Genomic DNA, 19,402 nt, shown 5'->3' on the forward strand with positions numbered 1-19,402 from the left:
TTATTGGATGTTAGCGTAGAGTTGGTCGATCTGTGGCTGGAACAGAGTCTTGAGTTCTGCCCTCTTGGCCTTGAGGGTCGGAGTCAGGAGGCCGTTCTCTATGGTGAACTGCTCCGGGTGGAGGTACACATCTTTCACCTGTATCAGGAAGGGGAAAATACAGATGGTTAAAAAAAGGTATTTGGACTGAAGATTCTATAGCGATGCAAACTGATTAAAAAAAAAATTAAGATGAGAAGTTGTTCAACATTGAACCACTAGAGGGTGACCTGAGTCAGGTTCAGTGAGACATGGCAACAGAAAATCTGCATTGAGTTATAGAAATGTCAAAAATACTTTAACGATCAGTTTATGAACACATTTTCTGATTCGATCAATCTTTAAATTTGAATATATATTCAACCACCATCAATAAGGGAAATTATAAAACTTAAATATAAAAATGTACAGTGAGATTATTTCAAATAGATATGTTCAGTTAAAGAACATCTCTATTCTTAATGTAAAATGTCTAGTATATTTATTTCTATGCACCATCAGACCACATCCCATCTATGTACGAAGATACCTGGCATTAAATCCTTTTCTGATTCAGAACTGTACATTTCTCTGATAACCTTTGCTTTTACGTCACAGTTTAAGCAGGGTACATCATCACGATCATTACCTGCTCAAAAGACTTGAGTCCGGCTTCTTTGCCCAGTTTGGTCAGGTCTGAAAGAACGGCTTTCTTAATTTCCTGTAAAATAAAAACATAACAATTCATCACTTTTAGAAACGGCATTCCAGTAAGATAGAATTCCTTGTGCTAAAACCACTGCACTAGTCTTCTATTTAAAACCACTGCACTAGTCTATTTAAATAGACAATTTGATTTGCAGACATTGTTCCTTGAATGAGTTATTCAGCAGACATGGAGAACTACTCCAGCTGGCTCCTTTTAGGGTTAATGACCATGTTTACTGCAGAGATTCTTTGCCGAAAGCTTGGGGTTAGAAAAATACGCTTTAAGACACACTCGGCTGTATTAAAGTGACCCCAGATCGTCTGCCCTAGGTTACTTTGACTTCTCAAGTTTGAGAGAAGTGGTGTAGTCTTTCCACACACGAGAGAGAGAGAGAGAGAGACAGAGAGGGGAACATTACTTTGTTAGTGCAGAGTTGTTCCATGGAGCCTTGGCACCCCAGACTTTTGGCCAAACCGGGCAGGACATCAGGGTCAGGGACTACAATGGCAACCAGGCAGGACTACACACACACACACACACACACACACACGTTTGATTATCAGAGGGATTAAAGGTGGAGTCAGCTATTCTGGAGCATGCCTGTTGTGAGCCTAGGCTCTGTAAACAGGAATGTTTCTAGCTACGGTCGACCTCCTTTGTTTGCAGACCAGTTTACAGAGCCTAGGCTGTGTATTAACACAAGCTTTCGCTGACTCCACTTTTAAGGGTGTAATGTACAATACATACAAATTTAGCACAGTGCAAATAGTCCGCTTTTATTTTATTTTTTACCTGTAGACTGTCTCCATGCACGAATACTTGGGCCACAGGTCCACTGCGTACATACACATTCTCAATCTTCTCTGGAGCGATGTACTCCCCTTGAGCCAGCTTGAAGATATTCTTCTTGCGGTCGATAATCTTCAGAACTCCACTCTAATGACAAAAAGAAAGGGTTGTTCTTGTAATATAAAACATACAAGGCAAGGCAAGTTTATTTATATAGCACAATTCAGACAAGGCCATTCAAAGTGCAACTGTGGGGCATGCACATGTAAAGGTTTCGTAGTATATGAGATCTTATCCTTTAACTGTGGACCAGCAACTTTCCAAAATTGTCAAACTATTCCTTTAAAGCCTCAGCATCTCCATTGAGAAGTTCTTCGTTCCTGTTAAACTAAAAAGATACTCAAAGAAAGAGGAAATGACCCTGTTTAAAAAAAACCCTCACTCTTCAATAACCTTTTCCTCTGATCTTAATAGTCAATCTGCCAGTCTGACTGGAGGGCTCCATCCCCAAACCCAATGCATCTGGTGCAGGAAGTTTGTGGTTGAGCTTATTCAGTTATGGGGAAATATTGTACCAATTGTTTTGCTCATTTACATGCAATTGGAGAACATATTGTATTAAACTGGGACTTTCCCCCATTATCTGAGTTTGGTATCTTACCGGGAGCCATTTTCCAATGTCCCCGGTGTGCAGCCAACCATCTTTATCCAAGGCCTCTGCAGTCTTCTCTGGGTCCTTCAGGTAACCTTTGAACACATTCTTGCCTTGGATACAGACCTGGGAATAAAAAAAAAACATGAAACAAAGTTATACCAGTAACGTTTTAATACACTTTACCATTTACATAAAACCTTCTAAACGATATTACTTATGCACTTAAAGTGGGAACAAACTGTTTAATCTATGGGTGTACATACTTCATTAACAACTAGACATATATTTAGTGTTAAAGTTTGAGGTTTAATTTCACAAAAAAAAGCAACTAATAAAGAAAAAAAAGACGGGCCTTATACGGTCTTAGTTGTCTCAATTTTCATGACTACATTGCAAACAGGAACTGAGAGTAGCTGATAGTAACTTTTTAAAGTAAAGTTATAGGCAAACATTGTGTTATCATCTTACCTCTCCTTCGCCGTTTGAAGCAAAGTAATTCATTTCTTCAACATCCACCAACTTCACCACGTTACAGGGCAGTGGCGCCCCGACATGCCCTGAGGGAGAACACCATATAGAGATTACAAGTCACAATATCAAACCTTCCAGCTTTTTAAAATAAATCTTAGCTATGTAGGCCTACTTCAAATGTTTACACAGTTTGAGTAAATGTACTTTTAAGTTACTTTCCACCACTGTTTATAATGGAAAGTTGTATGTAGTCTGTTTCAATACCCAATTCCATTCCAACACTGTTCATAAAGCATGTTGTAGTCTATATTAAAAGGGGAACAAATATGGTTGACCTGTGTACCTGATGTGGAGTCTCCTGGCATGGTGAAGGTGCAGCCAGCTGTGCACTCTGTCTGGCCGTACGCCTCAAAGATCTAAAAATAAAAATAAATAAACATTTAGTCAAATAAAAAAAAAATTAGCATGAGAAGTGAGAACAGGGCTACCAGGTTATCAAAACAACATGTAGTGATCAATAGCAGCTGGACACCGTTGTGCAATCTCTACTCCGCCAAACACAAGAGTTTTACTGTACGACCTCAGAGTTCACCGAGGTTAAAAACCGTCTCAAGATCATTTTCTCACAAACCAAATGATTTGCTTTTAAAGTAGCTAAATGAGAGCCAAGAATATATAACAATTAGCGACCTGAATATAACCTTTTTCGAAGGAGGTGGTCGTTCTGAGGTGTGCATGTTTGATTGTGAGCAAAAAAAACAGGAGTTGTTTGAAACTTTTAATGCTGATCAGAATGATACTGAAGTTCCAATTTGTTTTGCCATCCAGCATCGGGTAATCCATCTTATTTTAGTGCACATTTTTCAAAGGAACACAATGGGACTAAGCATATAAGCTAATAGCCATGGAAAGAACATGATGTGCAATAAGATAATTTCCAACATACGATCCAATCCGATAGAAGTAATCCAAATCAGATGACTTTTGAACAACTGGGCCCTGAAGGTCACGTAAACAAGACCTAACAACACATGTCTATGTCAAACAGTGACCCAGGTCTTCAGAAATGTATTGAAACGCCAAAACGGAGTAAGAATAAACTTTTTTTTTTTTTTTTCTTACCTGGCAACCCAGTGTAGCCCTGAGGAAGTTGAGTACAGCGGGAGATATGGGTGCTGCTCCCGTCACCATCATGCGCACACGACCCCCCAAAGACTCCTACAAATCAAGGATGAAAATGTTTTACAATTATTGATACCGAAATGTGCGATTATTTAAAAAACAGAACCGTAGTGTACCTGCACTTTGTGGAAGATGAGTTTGTCCCAGATGCTGTCGCTCCGGATGATGCCTGCCCTCACTTCAGCATATTTCCTCTCCACGGCAAAGTTCAGCAGCCACTTCTTGAAGGGCGTTTTGGCGCCGCTCTGAACCTAGCGACAGGAGGTTTGATAATGGCGTTTGACACAAGAAACTGGAAGTGTTGGGTGGGGCTTTAAGGGGAGACACTGCAGGCAAGAACATTGTTTTGTTCCAAGCACTGATCTATTTTGAGATTTTTGCATCCATTACACATTTTCTTTCATACTAGTATAAATACACCGTGTTCCAAATTATTATGCAAATTGGTTTGAAGTGTCATAAACATTTAATTTTTTGTTTTTCAATAAAACTTATGATATTGTGTCTCAGGACACCTTTGATCATTGAAATCAATCTCATACATCTGTGATAATTAGTTTGCCATGTGAGCCCAATCAAAGGAAATCTACTTAAGAAGGACGTTCCACATTATTAAGCAGGCCAAATGTTTAAAGCACTATGGGAAAGAAAAAGGATCTCTCTGCTGCCGAAAAGCGTCAAATAGTGCAATACCTTGGACAAGGTATGAAAACAATAGATATTTCAAAGAAACTGAAGCGTGATCATCGTACTGTGAAGAGATTTGTGGCTCAGAGCACAGACGGGTTGGTGCAGATAAAGGCATAATGAGGAAGGTTTCTGCCAGACAAATTCATCGGATTAAGAGAGCAGCTGCTAAAATGCCGTTACAGAGCAGCAGACAGGTATTTGAAGCCGCTGGTGCCTATGGAGTCCCGCGAACTTCAAGGGATCCTCCAGAGGTTTGCAGCTGTGCATACACCTATTATTCGGCCACCCCTAAACAATGCTCACAAGCAGAAACGGTTGCAGTGGGCTCAGGAATACATGAAGACTAATTATCAAACAGTCTTGTTTACTGATGAGTGCGGTGCAACCCTGGATGGTCCAGATGGATGGAGTAGTGGATGGTTGGTGAATGGCCACCATGTCCCAACAAGGCTGCGACGGCAGACAGGAGGTGGTGGAGTCATGTTTTGGGCCAGAATCATGGGGAGAGAGCTGGTAGGCACCTTTAGGGTCCCTGACAGTGTGAAAATGACCTCTGCAAAGTATGTTGAGTTTCTGACTGACCACTTTCTTCCGTGGTACAAAAAGAAGAACTGTGCCTTCCGTAGTAAAATCATCTTCATGCATGACAATGCACCATATCATGCTGCAAAGAATACCTCTGTGTCATTGGCTGCTATGGGCATAAAAGGAGAGAACCTCATGGTGTGGCCTCCCATCTTCCCCTGACCTTAACCCTATTGAGAACCTTTGGAGCATCCTCAGGCAAAATATGTATGAGGTTGGGAGGCAGTTCAGATCAAAACAGCAGCTATGGGAGGCTCACAAGTTCAATGGATGCAAGAATTGTGAAGGTGATATGTAAGAAGGGGTCCTATGTTAACATGTAACTTGGCCTGTTAAGATGTTTTTGATTGACATAGCTTTTGATTTCACTAAATATGACCTCCACATCCTACAAATTCAACAAATGGCCATTTTTAGTTCTTTACAACCTATAAAATGTTTTGAAACTCTGTTGTGCATAATAATTTGGAACAGTGCATTTTGAGTTTTTAATTTTTGAAAAAAATAAATACTGTATCATTGGGACGTTTGTTCAATAAAATGTGAATCATACTTTAACGGTTGATTACTTAAATTATACTGACCGTCATTTGCATCGACTATTTAGGAAAATTTGAGAAAAATATAATTTGCATAATAATTTGGAACGCACTGTAAAAAGGTCCAGAATGTTCACTTAGGTGTATATCTTACTAAACCTTGTCTGTTTGCATCTGTATATTTCAGCCATTATCACAAGTAAAAAAAAAGTTAAACCAAAAATCTCAACGTCTCTGAAAAATCTGGATTATCCAACATCAACGTTTAAAAAAAAATATATGCATATTATTTACACATAATTAGTGAGATATTATGCGATACAAATGAATCGTTTCAATGCAAGGAATGTACTGGCAAAGTTTTGGATACCCATTAGTTAAAGTGTTACCCTATACATGCAGTGTATCGCCTTAAATGAGAGAAAAGAGCAGAGGCTGTTGTGTCCCTAATGCAAATCTCTTACTTTGTCATAGACCCGGTTGAGAAGTCGAGGCACTACTGGGAAAATGGTGGGCTGCAGGGCTTTCATGTCATCTGGCAACAGTCTGATGTCACCCTGGAAGAATCCAACCTTAGCTCCAGCACCATACATCACTGTCTACAGGAAAAACAGACAAAGTCATTAAAAGAAATAAACCTTCAAAAATATTCTCTCAAGTCTCTTTTAACAAATACGAGGATTGCAAATGTGCTCTTCCGATCTGTTCTTAATGGAGTCTTGGGGCCTTACCTGTACAACTCTCTCGAACATGTGGGCTAAAGGCAGGAATGAAATGCTGACGTCTTCAGGAGATGGGACAACGGAAGACTGGAGAACACACAGAGGCGGTTAGCAAAAAGTCTTACAAAATACACTCAATATATTGCTCTACATACGACATATAAAAAAAAGACATGTAATGGTCATTATTGTACCTCGATGCTTTTGATGACACCTGCAGCGTCGGAGACCACATTCTCATGGGTCAGCATTGCTCCCTTTGGGTTTCCTGTAGTGCCACTGGTGAAGCAAACAATACTGAGATCTTCTGGCTTTGGTAGCTGTTGGGACATAAATCACCATTAAAAAACAGCATGCAATTTTGTTTAATCTTATTTATTTTAAATTTGAATAACTAACATGAATATCTCGGAAACAAACTCACAACTGGCTCTTGAAGATTATTCTTCCCCAGTTCCTGGAGAGCGAAGAAAATAAATAGACATGTTTTCAATAAAAAAAAAATGCTTTGGCTTCTTCTAACAGTATACGTTGCAAGTGTGGAACTAAAAACAATTGTTTGTTCTTGAAATAAAGCCAATATAAAAAGCACAAGCACTGATTCCCCTGTAGCCAGTTATGTGTGTGCAGCGTGCAATACCTCCACATCCTGCATGGCCAAGATGTCCACCCCACACTTGGTTCCTCTCTCGACCAACTCAGAGTTGAAAGGGTCCATGATGACGATGGTCTTGAGTACCGGCGTCTGGCCCTTCTCCCGGCTCTGCAGCAGCGTCTCTGCTTTCTTCTGGTTGTCACAAAGCACGGTGGAGATATCCGCTGGAAGGAGACAACTTTAAACTGTATTACTGGTTAAATGGACAGTACAATATTAAAACAAGGTGGAGACAGCGATTCTTAGGAATGCTTGTTGTCAACATGTTTACATACCAGTTTACAGAGCCTAGGCTGTGTATCAACACTGACATTTTTTTGCGCACACCCAATACGGACCAGTAGCGGATCGTGACAAAAAGCAGTCTCCAGAATCGCCAATTCCACCTTTATATATTATAGCACCTTCCATACAAGAAATGCAGCTAAAAGTGTTTTACAATTAATAAATCATATGCATTACAAGCTTCACATTAAAATAGACAAAATAAACAGACATGACAATAATAGTAAAAATAGGATAAAATACAGTACACAAAATAAAATGCTTAGTGCTGCAAAGAAAGCAGTACGAAGAATTGACATGGCATTTTTTGTACTATACAGAAAGCAGCTGCACCAAATTAGGTTTATTTGGCAACACTTATACCGTTTCAGTAATATTTATAGAGTATAACACCAAATTGATTAAAAAAAAAATGCAAGACACGCAAATCGACTATTATTCATGCGTTTTTTTTGTCCTCTGATATTTTGTCCAGAAATGATCAAATAATCAAAAAGCAAGATGCAGCACATATTGAAGGAGCTGGTTTGACAAATAATTATGAGCTTATAGCCCACACGCCACATATATCCCTATAGGGAACGTCGACTTACTGGACTGGAGAATCGGCTCTGCAATTAGCCGCATTAAGAGTGCGAGAAAAGCGCCAATTACCTTGGTCGATAATGAACACAAGAGCCTCAGCACCCAGGGTGTCGTACAGGGGAACCACTACCATGGAGTAGGTGTAGCAGGCCAGCTCACCGATAATCCACTGCAACAGACAGCATTTATGGTGGGTTGTTCAAAAACCAAAAATAACCCACTTTATGAAGACATTTAACCATGTTTTTCCACAATTATCTCTATAGAGTAAACCCCCGTCATTTAAAACCTTCCTCAAGTTTCAGTTATTTACGTTATTCCACACTCAAATTCACCGATATGTCGTGTTTGTTTAATTTAGGAACTCTGTGCTCTGATGGACAAAAGCGGTAGTGTTTTAACTATGCCAGCTGTTGTTCCTGGGTGAGCGTACCCATGACAAAGGCATTAAGAAAAACAAAAAAAAATAGCATTCTTTGCACTGGTGGTCTCATTTGCTGTTACATGTAATTCATGATCAGATGAAAAATTCAATATTCGCAAACATTCAAAAGTTCCTCGTAGCACCTTTAGCATATTTTTCATTTGCTTTTTAACTGTACTTTTTGCTTGTTTCAACTGTAAGGTGTATCCTTGAGTGTTCTGAAAGGCATCCATGAATAGACTATCATTACCTCAGGTCTGTTCTGAGCGAATATGCCGACGAAATTGTCTGCGTTGGGCTGCAGACCCTTTTGAAGAAGACCGGACCCCAAGTGCTCCGCTCTGTCAGACACCTTCATAGAGAGGAAGCAGATTCAAACGTCAGTGTTTTATTTGTACAATGTTTTTATGATGTTGAATGGTGTCACACAATGTTTTACCTGTCTGTACTTTAGCCACTGGTATGGCCTTCCTAGCTTCCTGTAGCCCAAACATGGCCCGTTACCTACAAATGAGAAATGGGCCCAACATTTAATTAAATGTAATGTTTTAGTAAAGCTTCAACGGCAAGACAAATGTTCTAGCTGATCACAGTACCCTTAGTTTATAGCGAGACTCGCATAAAAAAAAAAAAAAATGGTGGCAATATCTAACTTAGAAGGGAAAGAAATAAAAGGCCATATATAAGGTTCTCATCACCTGAAACCTTCAGTCCCCTCTGGAACACTTCATAGAGGGTCTTGGCGTCATCAAAGCAATAAGATATCAGGTTGTTGTTATCCTCAAGCAATGCAGTCTTCCTGGCTCCATCCTGCAGACATTAACAAGAAACACTTTAGAACAGATTGTACGTGACGAGCAAGGCTGCTGTTCATTAACATACTGTAAATGTACTGACAGGTAATCATTTCACAGTCATGAAATGGATGGCATTGGTAGAGGTGTAAAAAGTGACACACACACACCTTACTTTTATCACTCTTTTCAGAAAAACTTGCAGCATCCTATTGTGTATCACGTAATAATACAAGTGAAGTCTAAAAGATCACACTATTATTTTAAGGAACAATTTCGCTTAACATGTTCTGGGATATTTTCGAACACTGGCGAAAATTTAAGTAAATTCAAACTTTCCCAAAATATTTCCATGCCTGGAATTTTTTGTCATTTCATAACTATTCCAGGAATTTCATGATCATGGGAACCCTCCAATAATTTTCACAAAACTGCAATTTACTTTGATGCCCATAGTTTGGCAGTGTAGGTCCACTCCGCTGCCTAGGGGCCTGGGCCGAGTGTTGAGGTAGAACAGGACAGCAGTTCCCATGGCAAACAGCGAAACAAGGGCCGACGTTGGGAGAGGGGAGAACAGCATCTGGAGAAGGAAGTCCATGGTGCAAGGTCTAATGGACCAAGAAAAATAATGAGATTTAGCACCTTGTTATACTATATACACACCACTGCATTTGTGAGGCAAGGCATGTTTATTCAGACACATGGCAATTCAAATTGCTTTACAGGGGCATTAAATACATCAAGATTAGACATAAGAAATTGCAATCAAGAGATAATGAAAACAAAGAACAAATACAAGCAGACAAATTGCCAGAAACAATTGCATTTCTTGTCCATTGCGGTTTAAAGAAGTGTTTTCTTCAATCTCGCATCACTAGAAAACGTTTTATTGTATGGGAAACTAGGGCTCAATTCTCGGTCAGGGCTGGGCAAGTCCAGGGAGGGTCCTTAGGCAAGGCTGTTAATGCTAACTGCCTAGCCAGTAGCTTTGTATAAAAGTGTCTGCTAAGTGACTTGTTGTTTAATGTAATTTGTCATCTGTAAGCTCATGTTAAAGTTTTAAAAGTGCCATATTTAAATATACAGTATACTGTCCTATTGTGCAATTCTGAGCTGCTTGACGCTCTTTGATGATAGGGTCTCCGTAATTACTTGAGGTCAAAGTCAACGGTGCAACGTGATTCCTAATCACTCATAAGATAGAGACCAAGCCATGAACAGAACAACATTACAATCCATACAGGAGATAGTGGGTTAAGTACAGTCTTTTGAATATTCACGTGTTTTGTCTCTTCAGTGGAACAACTGATATCGCAAAGAGATTAAAAGACTCAAAAGACGTCTGAAAGTTAAACAAACGCTTCCCCCGCTCTGTACACTCATGGATAAGCATAGTGTGAATTCTTTCTAGGTCATAATTGTCAAGTACAATTAGGTCAAGGTTCATTATTTTATTAGAACAGACGAAGAATCTTATATGGAACAAGCACATTGTATAGTATTGGTATGGACATTAAAGAAAGTTTAAAGTTTTTAAAAGTTAACGTAAAAAACATCAATATGCATCTAATGGCAACACTCAAGTGCATACTAAAATTTGTTATGGCCATTTTACAATGCTCATTTCTCATTTGACAAATCCATAATGGGTTTGTAAGAATATTACATAAAGATTTGGGATTATTATTAAAATGTCCCAATAGGTTCCTACCTGCTGTTGGTCCTCTCAGGTGTTCACTTCTCCCAGTTGACAGGCAGGTAGGGGTGTGTGTGTGTGTGTGCACAGCTGATCCTCTTCCTCCACTCTGAAGGGTGACACAGAAAGAGAAAAATAAATCCAAGTCAGTCCGACAGAGTTACAAAGTAACCTTTGGACCTTGGTCATTATCACTTCCACTGATAAAGAAAAAGGCATCAAAATATTTTACAAAGTAAAAGTCCTGGCTTAAGTATGTTAGTGTTATGCTAATGCACGTTAAGTATTAAAATAAGTTATATTTAGTCAGTCATTTTTATTTAGCTTATGAAGTAGGATTTTCTCACATGATACTTTGTAACATCACAAAGGTATTGTAAACTGAAAAGCAACTAAAGCCGCTTTAGATAAATATAGTGGAGTAAAAAGTACAATATACGCATCCGAGATGTTGTGGAGTATAGGTTGACATTTTTAAGAGTGTATTGTAGAGTTGATCAAAGCTTGTTATGATCTGCTTCTGCTGTATGGTTAAAATGTCAATACAGTTTTGAATCTTGAACTGATCAATGACTTTGTTTTTGTCCATATCGATGACCTTAAAGCACCTTTCCCCTGTCAGAGGAAGGCCAAGATGTCGCAGCTGATGAAAGGCCAACTGTCCTATCTCCTGTTATCATGTTCAAAGTCCTTACATGACATTACAACTGAAGTTAAACCACTATGGGGTCAACCTGTGGAGTGCAAGAAGTGTTAAGATTCCACTAACGTTGGGAGATATTTTCATAAACTCAGACAATTTAAAACGCACAAACAGACCCAAGATCTAGAACGTAGACACCAAATGAACATTAAATAATTTTAATTACTTTTGTTTAGGTCAGAAACATGCTACCAACAGCAGTCACTAAAATAACATGAAAGCTCACATTTGATGAGACTGATTAATGATGAGACTGATTAAATTGAGAATTATTAAATGCAACCGTAATATGTATACAACAGTTGAGGAGTCTTTCTAAAGTTGCCTATGCAGCAATATCAAAGTAAAGTTGGCTAACATTAGCAACCATGAGCTACTGGCCTATGCATCAACTGAACCACTCACTCAGCATATTGCCTTAATCAATTGTGCATTTTCTTGCTTATGAGGCCAACCTTAAAATCATGTAAGCGGAATATTCTCGCATTTTATCTTTTAAAAAGTTTAGTAGTTCAGCTTCAATGCTTTCAAAAACACCAAATGATGATTTTAGACTGAAAGAGAAAAAAGTTGAATTGTTCTGAAAGCCTCAGATGAATCCTTTCTTCAAGTCTATTGGTCTCAATAGACACAAAGTACAGACACAACAAATAACTTCTACAAGTTCACAGACACATCCAAGAACTTGGATGTGTCTGTGAATTGATTCTGCGGGTCAACGAGTTGAAGGTAAAGGTTCATTAGGAGAAGCTTTGAAAGGTGGTTACCTGTTGGGATTAGCAGAGGTAGTTTTGGGGCCAAGGCTGAGCAAGGATACCCCGGGGGAAACAAGAGGCTGAAGCCAGCAACACCACTAAGTACAAGCTGCCCACCTGTGGTCATTAGCACCTTAAACTGCACACAGGTGTGGGAACTCCGCCTGCAACAAGCAAGGCTCAACCTGCCTAGTATGGATTTCTGCAGCTCTGGCACCTGACATAACTCTCCCAGGAGAACCACTGCACACTTTTCACTTAATTTAGCTGTTTTGATTTGTTTTTACCATATATTTTCCTTAATTAAATTAGCTCACGTTATCAGCCTACAATCACTTTCCACTCATTTGTGTGTGTGTGTGTGTTTAAATGCAGTGGAAGTGTGTAAGCCCTAGAAAAGATTATGATGAACTTTGATACCAGCTTTATGAAATTGAGCAATATCAAAAGACATCGTTTATGTGGCACCGGCACCTTTGGAATAAAGTCATTTATGGTTGTTCAAATGTAATCAAAGGTTTATCTCACCTTAATCTGTATGAATGACATCATATGATAGTTACACGTATAGTTTGTTGGGTAAGAATGAAACCATACACAGGTAAAAATTTTAATAAATGTAAGACACTAATGCATTCAGACTGATCTAATAGCATCTATATTTGGAGCTAAGCTTTGAAAAGAAGCAGCCATCCTTGGTTCTTTACACATATTCAATGTTGGACTGATAATCTAGAACACAAGGTAATGAAGAATTACCTGACAGAAACCCCACATACAAATCCTGTCTTAAAACCCAACTCTACAAACTGGCATACTATGTCATTCTTAGTATTTGATAATTTCTTCGATTAATCTGTTGTTTTTATTACTTTGCATTAATTAATGCTTGCTCTGTATTTTTTATTTTTTTGTTTTATTTTATTAAGGATCCCCATTAGTTATTACTGTAGTGGCAACTAAATCAAATCAAATCAAATCAAATCAGTTTTATTTGTATAGCCCAATATCACAAATAGACATTTGTCTCAGTGGGCTTCACATTCCATACAGTATGACACACTGCCCTTACACCCTTAGCTCAGCTGAGAAAAAACTCCCAGTAAAAAACCCTCTACCGGGATAAAAAAAAAATTGGAAAATCTCAGGGAGAGTAAGGGAGCCCTCTCCCAGGACGGACATGCTGCAATAGATGTCATGGTTGCGTTCCGAATCGCATACTCTTTCTTTTTTCTACTCTACATACTACATCCGACGATAAAAAGAATCTAGTTACTTTGACATACTTTACTCATTATTATTAATATTAATGTTATTATTTCATCATAACATTGCGCCTTGATCTTGCCTCTTGCTTTTATATCTGTCGCATCCCCGTTTGTTTTCATATGGAGGCTTCGTCGATGTGACGTCACTTCACGTGCGCACTGGATTGTGGGTCAGAATCGCCCAAATAGGATGCACTTTTCAACACTAACAATCTTGGCCGCATGAAGTACGACATCCGGGTACTTCTAACCATCCTAAATCTGGCCACAAGAATCGGGACATCCTAAATCTTTTTTCTACATACTATATAGTAGAAAGTATGCGATTCGGAACGCAACCCATGAGTAAGGGCAAGGGCAAGTTTATTTCTAAAGCACATTTCGGACACAAGGCCATTCAAAGTGCTTTACAGATGCAAAAACAAAATACATCAAGTATAGAGCACACATTAAAAAAAAAAGCGAATGAAGAGAGAGTAGAGAAAAATCACTAAGGAATTCAATCATTGACAAGGCCAACTTCTTCCTCGGGTCCACACAAAAGATGGAATACCTTCAACCTTACATAGATACTTTCACATTGTCAAAAAAAAAGTATTTTTATTGTTGTATATCACAGCAAGGTGTTAGCAATAAAATGCATTATTATTGAAGATTAGATATAAAAACACGGCCTCTTGGTACCTCCCACTGTCCTCCACACATATACATTTTCTCCTCCGTAACTAAGTGTGTCCACCATCACTAGGAAAGTTGGCTATATAAGCCCTGTAAGCATCAAGCCACTAATAGGATGCTAACGATGTTTGAGGTGGTATGTTCTCCTGGCATGAGGCTTATATTGGTGCTTCACTTCACACTTGTGTTAACAGCCGCAGCTATCCTCAACAACAGCACCAATGGGTCTCAGCCCATGTCTCAGCCTCACAAGTTGGTCATTGGCTTCCAGGCTCCATGGAATATTTCTTTCCCATTTAGCGCCCTGCGGCTAGGCTCGGCGCTACAGATAGCAGTGAATAAGGTCAACACCAACCCATCCTTCCTAGGTAACTTCAGCCTGGATTTCGTGTTCATTGATACGGGCTGTAATCCCAAATTGTCCCTCGGAGGATTCATCCACCAGGTGTGGAAGGAGAATGTGTCGGCGCTGTTTGGTCCAGCGTGTCCCGAGGAGGCTGAGGTATGGTTAATGTGATGTGGTGGTGTGTGGGTGATGGCTGTTAATATGGAAATGGATATGTACTTTGTACTTTATTTTTCCAAGATGATTCTCATATATGAATATATCTGCTTCTAATTTTACAGTTGGTCATAGAGAGAAATTATAATCCAGTTTTTAAATTGAACAAACAATTAATTAAAGGTGGAGTCAGCGATTCTGGAGAAAAAAAACTGTGTTCTCCAGAATCACTTCGTCCACCTTTAAGGGATTGATTGATTGATTGATTGATTGATTCAATTTATTTCAGACATATAAAAATTACAAAACAAAATGAAAGGCATGAAAATACAAAAAAATATGTTCAAAGGATTTCACAAAAAATGTATAAAAAAAAACAAATAACATATTGAATTGATATGCCTGAAAAGGAGTAGGAAGAAGTATAAACTTATTTAATCCTACCCATTTTCCACAGCTCAATAACTCATATTTGTTATATTAGCTTCCTGTGTTCCCTATAATCTTTTTTACAAATCTATACAATTTGTTATACTATATTTGATACAATCCATACAAATATACAACTTGATACTATAATTGTTTTATATTTATACAATCCATATATCTATATCTATTATATACATACATCTATACAAACATATATCTATGTCTATTATATTCATTTATACAATCCATATATCTATATATTTGTACAATTCACATATCTATATACAATCCACATATCTATACAATCAATATATCTATATATAAATCCAAATATTCATTCAATATGATGCACCATAATTACATTTTAAATATATATATTTGCAATATATACAATTTTTTACATTTATTTTTTATTATTACCATTTATTTATTTATTTAATATACTTTCCTTCTTAAATCTACCTTTTTAAAAATCATTGCTTTGAACCTTTTTTTTAACTGGATCATGTTTGGACATCGCTTTAGCATGCTCATCCCATTCCACAGTTTCACACCCCCAATTGAGATGCAATGACATTTTAAAGTCGTGCGAACAGCTAGTGTCTTAAAGTCTAGTTTAACTGTTCCCTCAAATTATAACCCCCCTCTGTCAAAAAAAAGTTTTTGAATGTTACCTGGTAGCAGTTTATTTCTAGCTTTGAACATGATTTGTGCAACTTGATATTCAACCAGGTCATTGAACTTTATGATTTAAGGGACAAAAAGAAAAACATTAGATTAAAAAAAAACAAGTTATGACAAGTTATGCCATACGTTAACAACATTCAATGATATATTTCCCAAAACGTATTCATTCATATATAGACCCATACTCATATCTGTACAAACATAGAAAGGTCAGATATTTACTCACAATTTTGTTTAAACAGGGAAGAGGACGAGGGAAAGGAATGGATTTTATTTATCATTCTTAAATGTGGAACTAACCGCTCCTGCATTGAGAACTTGTGTAACAGTTAATGGCAACTGTCTTCACTAGATTTTTGAGGCCAACTAAAACTTTTTAATTCATAGTATGTAGAACTCAACATTATGAATGAAAGATACCTTTTCATAACATATGAATGACAAGTTATCTCAACCAAAGAAAGTTTAGTCGCCCTAAGAAATCTGGGATTTAAAATTTGAGTTTTCATGAACAAACTAAATATAGAGATTTGATTATTTAGAATTTTCTGAAATCAATCTCATTTGTAAATGACTGCATAACCAGGATCCTATAACTTCTTGTGCATGAGCAGGAAACTCTCATGGAGTCGTCTTCCTATAAAACCTCCTTTGGACAGTTAACGTTTAAATTGTTAAACTGAAACTGCTCTCCAGGTCACTGGTCTCATTGCGTCCACATGGAACATCCCCATGTTCAGCTTTGTGGGACAATCCTCCAAAATGGACAATAGCTACATCTACGATTCCTACATCAAAATCGTGCCGCCTCTGAAGCGAACCTCGGAGGTCCTGATCAAGACTTTGGAGTTCTTCGGTTGGAGGCACGTGGCGATGATCGGCGGAGGCTTAGAGTCCAACACTTGGGACAAAGTTGACGCTTTGTGGAAAACCGTGGAGAGTCCGCTGAGAGACAAATTTAACCTGGCTGCCGCGGTCAAGTTTGATACCAGCCAAGCTCAACTAGTTTACCAAAATATTCAGTACATCTCAAAAGTCGCCAGAGGTAAGTAAAATACAGTTATTTGGCTCCTTAAAGCTATAGTGCGTAAAAAAAATTTAAGATGACTGAATGTCAGTTATATTCAAGCTTTTGCCAAACGAGTTGCCAAAAAGTAGATTAAGCCTATCAGCTCCACAAAACGCTCTCTGTATTTCTCAGTAAGGCAGCGTTTACAACTGGTGTCGTCCCCTTGACACTGGCACAGGAGCTCCGAAAAATCCCAAGAAGTGCCTGCATTTTTTTTCAGTTGTTGATTCTACTGCTTAGAAAAAACCTGGACGTACAGCAGAATAAATACAATCCGTGCCTGATCCCAAAAGGCTTACTTCATGTAGAGATGCACCAACAATATTGTTGTAATTACTCAGAATTACTCATGGGGTTATCAGAAGTTACGCACTATGGCTTTAAACCACTATTTTCTTTCTTACTTTTTTTTAACACCAGTGATTTGACCATTTCTCTATTTCTTTATTGTCTCCCGTTGCTTTCTAGTGATTGTGGTGCTGACGAACAGGGACGACACGATGGCTCTGCTGCTGGAGGCCCAGCGACAGGGTCTGATGAACGGCGAGTACGTTTTCTTTTTGGTGCAACATTTTGAGGTCAGTGGGAGTGTGGTAAGTACAGTCTTTTGATCACATTAACACACAAATACACAGGTGCCCCGGATAGATAGATAGATAGATTTTATTCATTTATTTGTCATTGTATTTAAACTTTATTTAGATAGATAGATAGATAGATAGATAGATAGATAGATAGATAGATAGATAGATAGATAGATAGATAGATAGATAGATAGATAGATAGATAGATAGATAGATAGATAGATAGATAGATAGATAGATAGATAGATACTAGATAGATCCCAGAACATGATTCAAATCTAGTTTTATGGCCTTACAGCTCTTAATTTAATAATAATAATTTTAAGCAGTTTGTAATCTCTTAATGTAAACATGTAAAGTCTGAATTTGCCAGTGTATTCTACAAGTGGTTTTTCCGCACTTTTCCTAACCAGGATAACTTGTGGAAATATTCCGTGAACGAAAGGATAAACGAAGACGCCATAAGAGCTTTTGACATGACCTTCGTCATCGGCCAGAAATCCTACGAAGGCTACGAGTATTACGACTTCTTTGGTCAAGTTTTCGAAAGACTAAAAGGACACCCATTCAGGAGCAACCTGTCATCTGAAAGAGAGGTAAAGTGCCCAAATCACACCTTGGAAAATGTGTATTATTAATTATTAAAAAAAGAAGTAAAATCAAGCACACGTGTGTTACTTCAGGTTAGGTAATAATCACAGATGCAGTAATCTTATTTCTGTTATTTCAGGTTAGCCCATACTCTGCCTATCTGCATGATGCTGTGCTCCTTTATGCGATGGGACTGAAGGAAGTAATCAAAGATGGCGAAGACCCTCGCGATGGACGGCAACTGCTGATGAGATTAAAAAATAAAAACCTCATTCGATTTTATGGTTGGTAAATGTATTAATGTATTTACTAATATTCTTATATATTGAGATCGATGTATACTCCATTTGATTTCAGAGGGAAATACTGCCTGTTTTACACCACTTAATTTATTTTTTTGTCCGGTTAATTTACTTTGCAGATTTTGATTATTAATTACATCTGAATAAACAAATAAATTATGATAGCTTATAGGTTGAGACTCCACCTGATTAAGTGATTTAGACATAAATGCATAAATTACTGTTTTTACTTTTTTTGTTATTCTGAAATGGGCTTTTATGCATACTAAGTAGTTTAAGTAGATTGTGTGGTATTTAAGTAATGTTTTGAATTGCAGGATTTGTGTTTAGATTATTGTTTTAAATGTTTTCATTTGAACTGGCCCTTTAACAGGCCTTCACATAACACACTAAACCCTAAAAACTAACTTTGAAACACTAAAAAGCTCTCATCTAACACGTCATTTTTAGAGACAATTTGATGTATTAGTGGCTCATCTTTGCAGGCGCCTCTGGACTGGTCCACTTTGACGCAGAGGGGGAAAGAAACTTGGACTATTCCATTTATGACCTGCAGCATAAGGGAGACATCACCAAATTTATGCCCATCCTCAATTTCGACAGTCACACCAAAACTATCCGGTAACAAGCGCTTTCTTATCTACGGAAGCCTAGAGCGACCATATTCGTATATACTGAATATATTTTCAAATTTAGTTTTTTTATGTGATCACGAGATAACAAATTAATATAACAAGTAATGAGTGGAAACGATCTTTGTAATCTTATAATAACAAGATAACAGAATGAAAATATATATATTGGCCGCTCTCAGCTTCCGTACTTACCATTAAAAAAAATCTGCAGACTTTTCATAAACACATGTTTTGACATTAAACACACAAAATATGTCATTCCAGGCCGACATCTATGTTTTCGTCTGTGATCTGGCCAAAAGGAAAACCTTTTTCTGATGTACCAGAATGTGGTTTCAACAACGAGCTTTGTGAATGGCTGAGTAATGGTAAAGTAACACAAAACTGATATTATTACAGC

General features: G+C 37.9%; 2 protein-coding genes across 2 annotated transcripts in view; one reads left to right on the top strand and one right to left on the bottom strand.

The window, feature by feature from the left end:
• acsl5 (acyl-CoA synthetase long chain family member 5) overlaps positions 1 to 19,402 on the bottom strand; it is a gene marked incomplete at its 3' end in the record, with an annotated part of 26,087 nt that continues 6,685 nt past the window's right edge. Inside the window, exons 2-21 of the mRNA XM_080049471.1 lie at positions 10,815 to 10,908; positions 9,546 to 9,711; positions 9,008 to 9,119; positions 8,749 to 8,813; positions 8,560 to 8,661; positions 7,955 to 8,054; positions 7,001 to 7,179; positions 6,785 to 6,817; positions 6,555 to 6,680; positions 6,370 to 6,447; positions 6,103 to 6,237; positions 3,941 to 4,075; positions 3,765 to 3,860; positions 2,986 to 3,058; positions 2,640 to 2,728; positions 2,178 to 2,294; positions 1,520 to 1,663; positions 1,146 to 1,247; positions 668 to 739; positions 1 to 138 (exon numbers count right to left, since the gene is read on the bottom strand). Of these exons, the coding sequence (XP_079905597.1) occupies positions 1 to 138; positions 668 to 739; positions 1,146 to 1,247; positions 1,520 to 1,663; positions 2,178 to 2,294; positions 2,640 to 2,728; positions 2,986 to 3,058; positions 3,765 to 3,860; positions 3,941 to 4,075; positions 6,103 to 6,237; positions 6,370 to 6,447; positions 6,555 to 6,680; positions 6,785 to 6,817; positions 7,001 to 7,179; positions 7,955 to 8,054; positions 8,560 to 8,661; positions 8,749 to 8,813; positions 9,008 to 9,119; positions 9,546 to 9,701 (2,052 nt within the window). The 5' untranslated portion in view covers positions 9,702 to 9,711; positions 10,815 to 10,908. The remainder of the gene's footprint in view (positions 139 to 667; positions 740 to 1,145; positions 1,248 to 1,519; positions 1,664 to 2,177; positions 2,295 to 2,639; positions 2,729 to 2,985; positions 3,059 to 3,764; positions 3,861 to 3,940; positions 4,076 to 6,102; positions 6,238 to 6,369; positions 6,448 to 6,554; positions 6,681 to 6,784; positions 6,818 to 7,000; positions 7,180 to 7,954; positions 8,055 to 8,559; positions 8,662 to 8,748; positions 8,814 to 9,007; positions 9,120 to 9,545; positions 9,712 to 10,814; positions 10,909 to 19,402) is intronic.
• gucy2g (guanylate cyclase 2g) overlaps positions 14,328 to 19,402 on the top strand; it is a gene marked incomplete at both ends in the record, with an annotated part of 14,573 nt that continues 9,498 nt past the window's right edge. Inside the window, 7 exons of the mRNA XM_080049646.1 lie at positions 14,328 to 14,705; positions 16,518 to 16,866; positions 17,359 to 17,483; positions 17,888 to 18,070; positions 18,205 to 18,349; positions 18,853 to 18,988; positions 19,267 to 19,370. Coding sequence (XP_079905772.1) covers positions 14,328 to 14,705; positions 16,518 to 16,866; positions 17,359 to 17,483; positions 17,888 to 18,070; positions 18,205 to 18,349; positions 18,853 to 18,988; positions 19,267 to 19,370 — 1,420 coding nt within the window. The remainder of the gene's footprint in view (positions 14,706 to 16,517; positions 16,867 to 17,358; positions 17,484 to 17,887; positions 18,071 to 18,204; positions 18,350 to 18,852; positions 18,989 to 19,266; positions 19,371 to 19,402) is intronic.

The sequence above is a fragment of the Ammodytes marinus genome (genome assembly GCF_949987685.1).
Source record: "Ammodytes marinus genome assembly, chromosome: 20".
Lineage (NCBI taxonomy): Eukaryota > Metazoa > Chordata > Actinopteri > Uranoscopiformes > Ammodytidae > Ammodytes > Ammodytes marinus.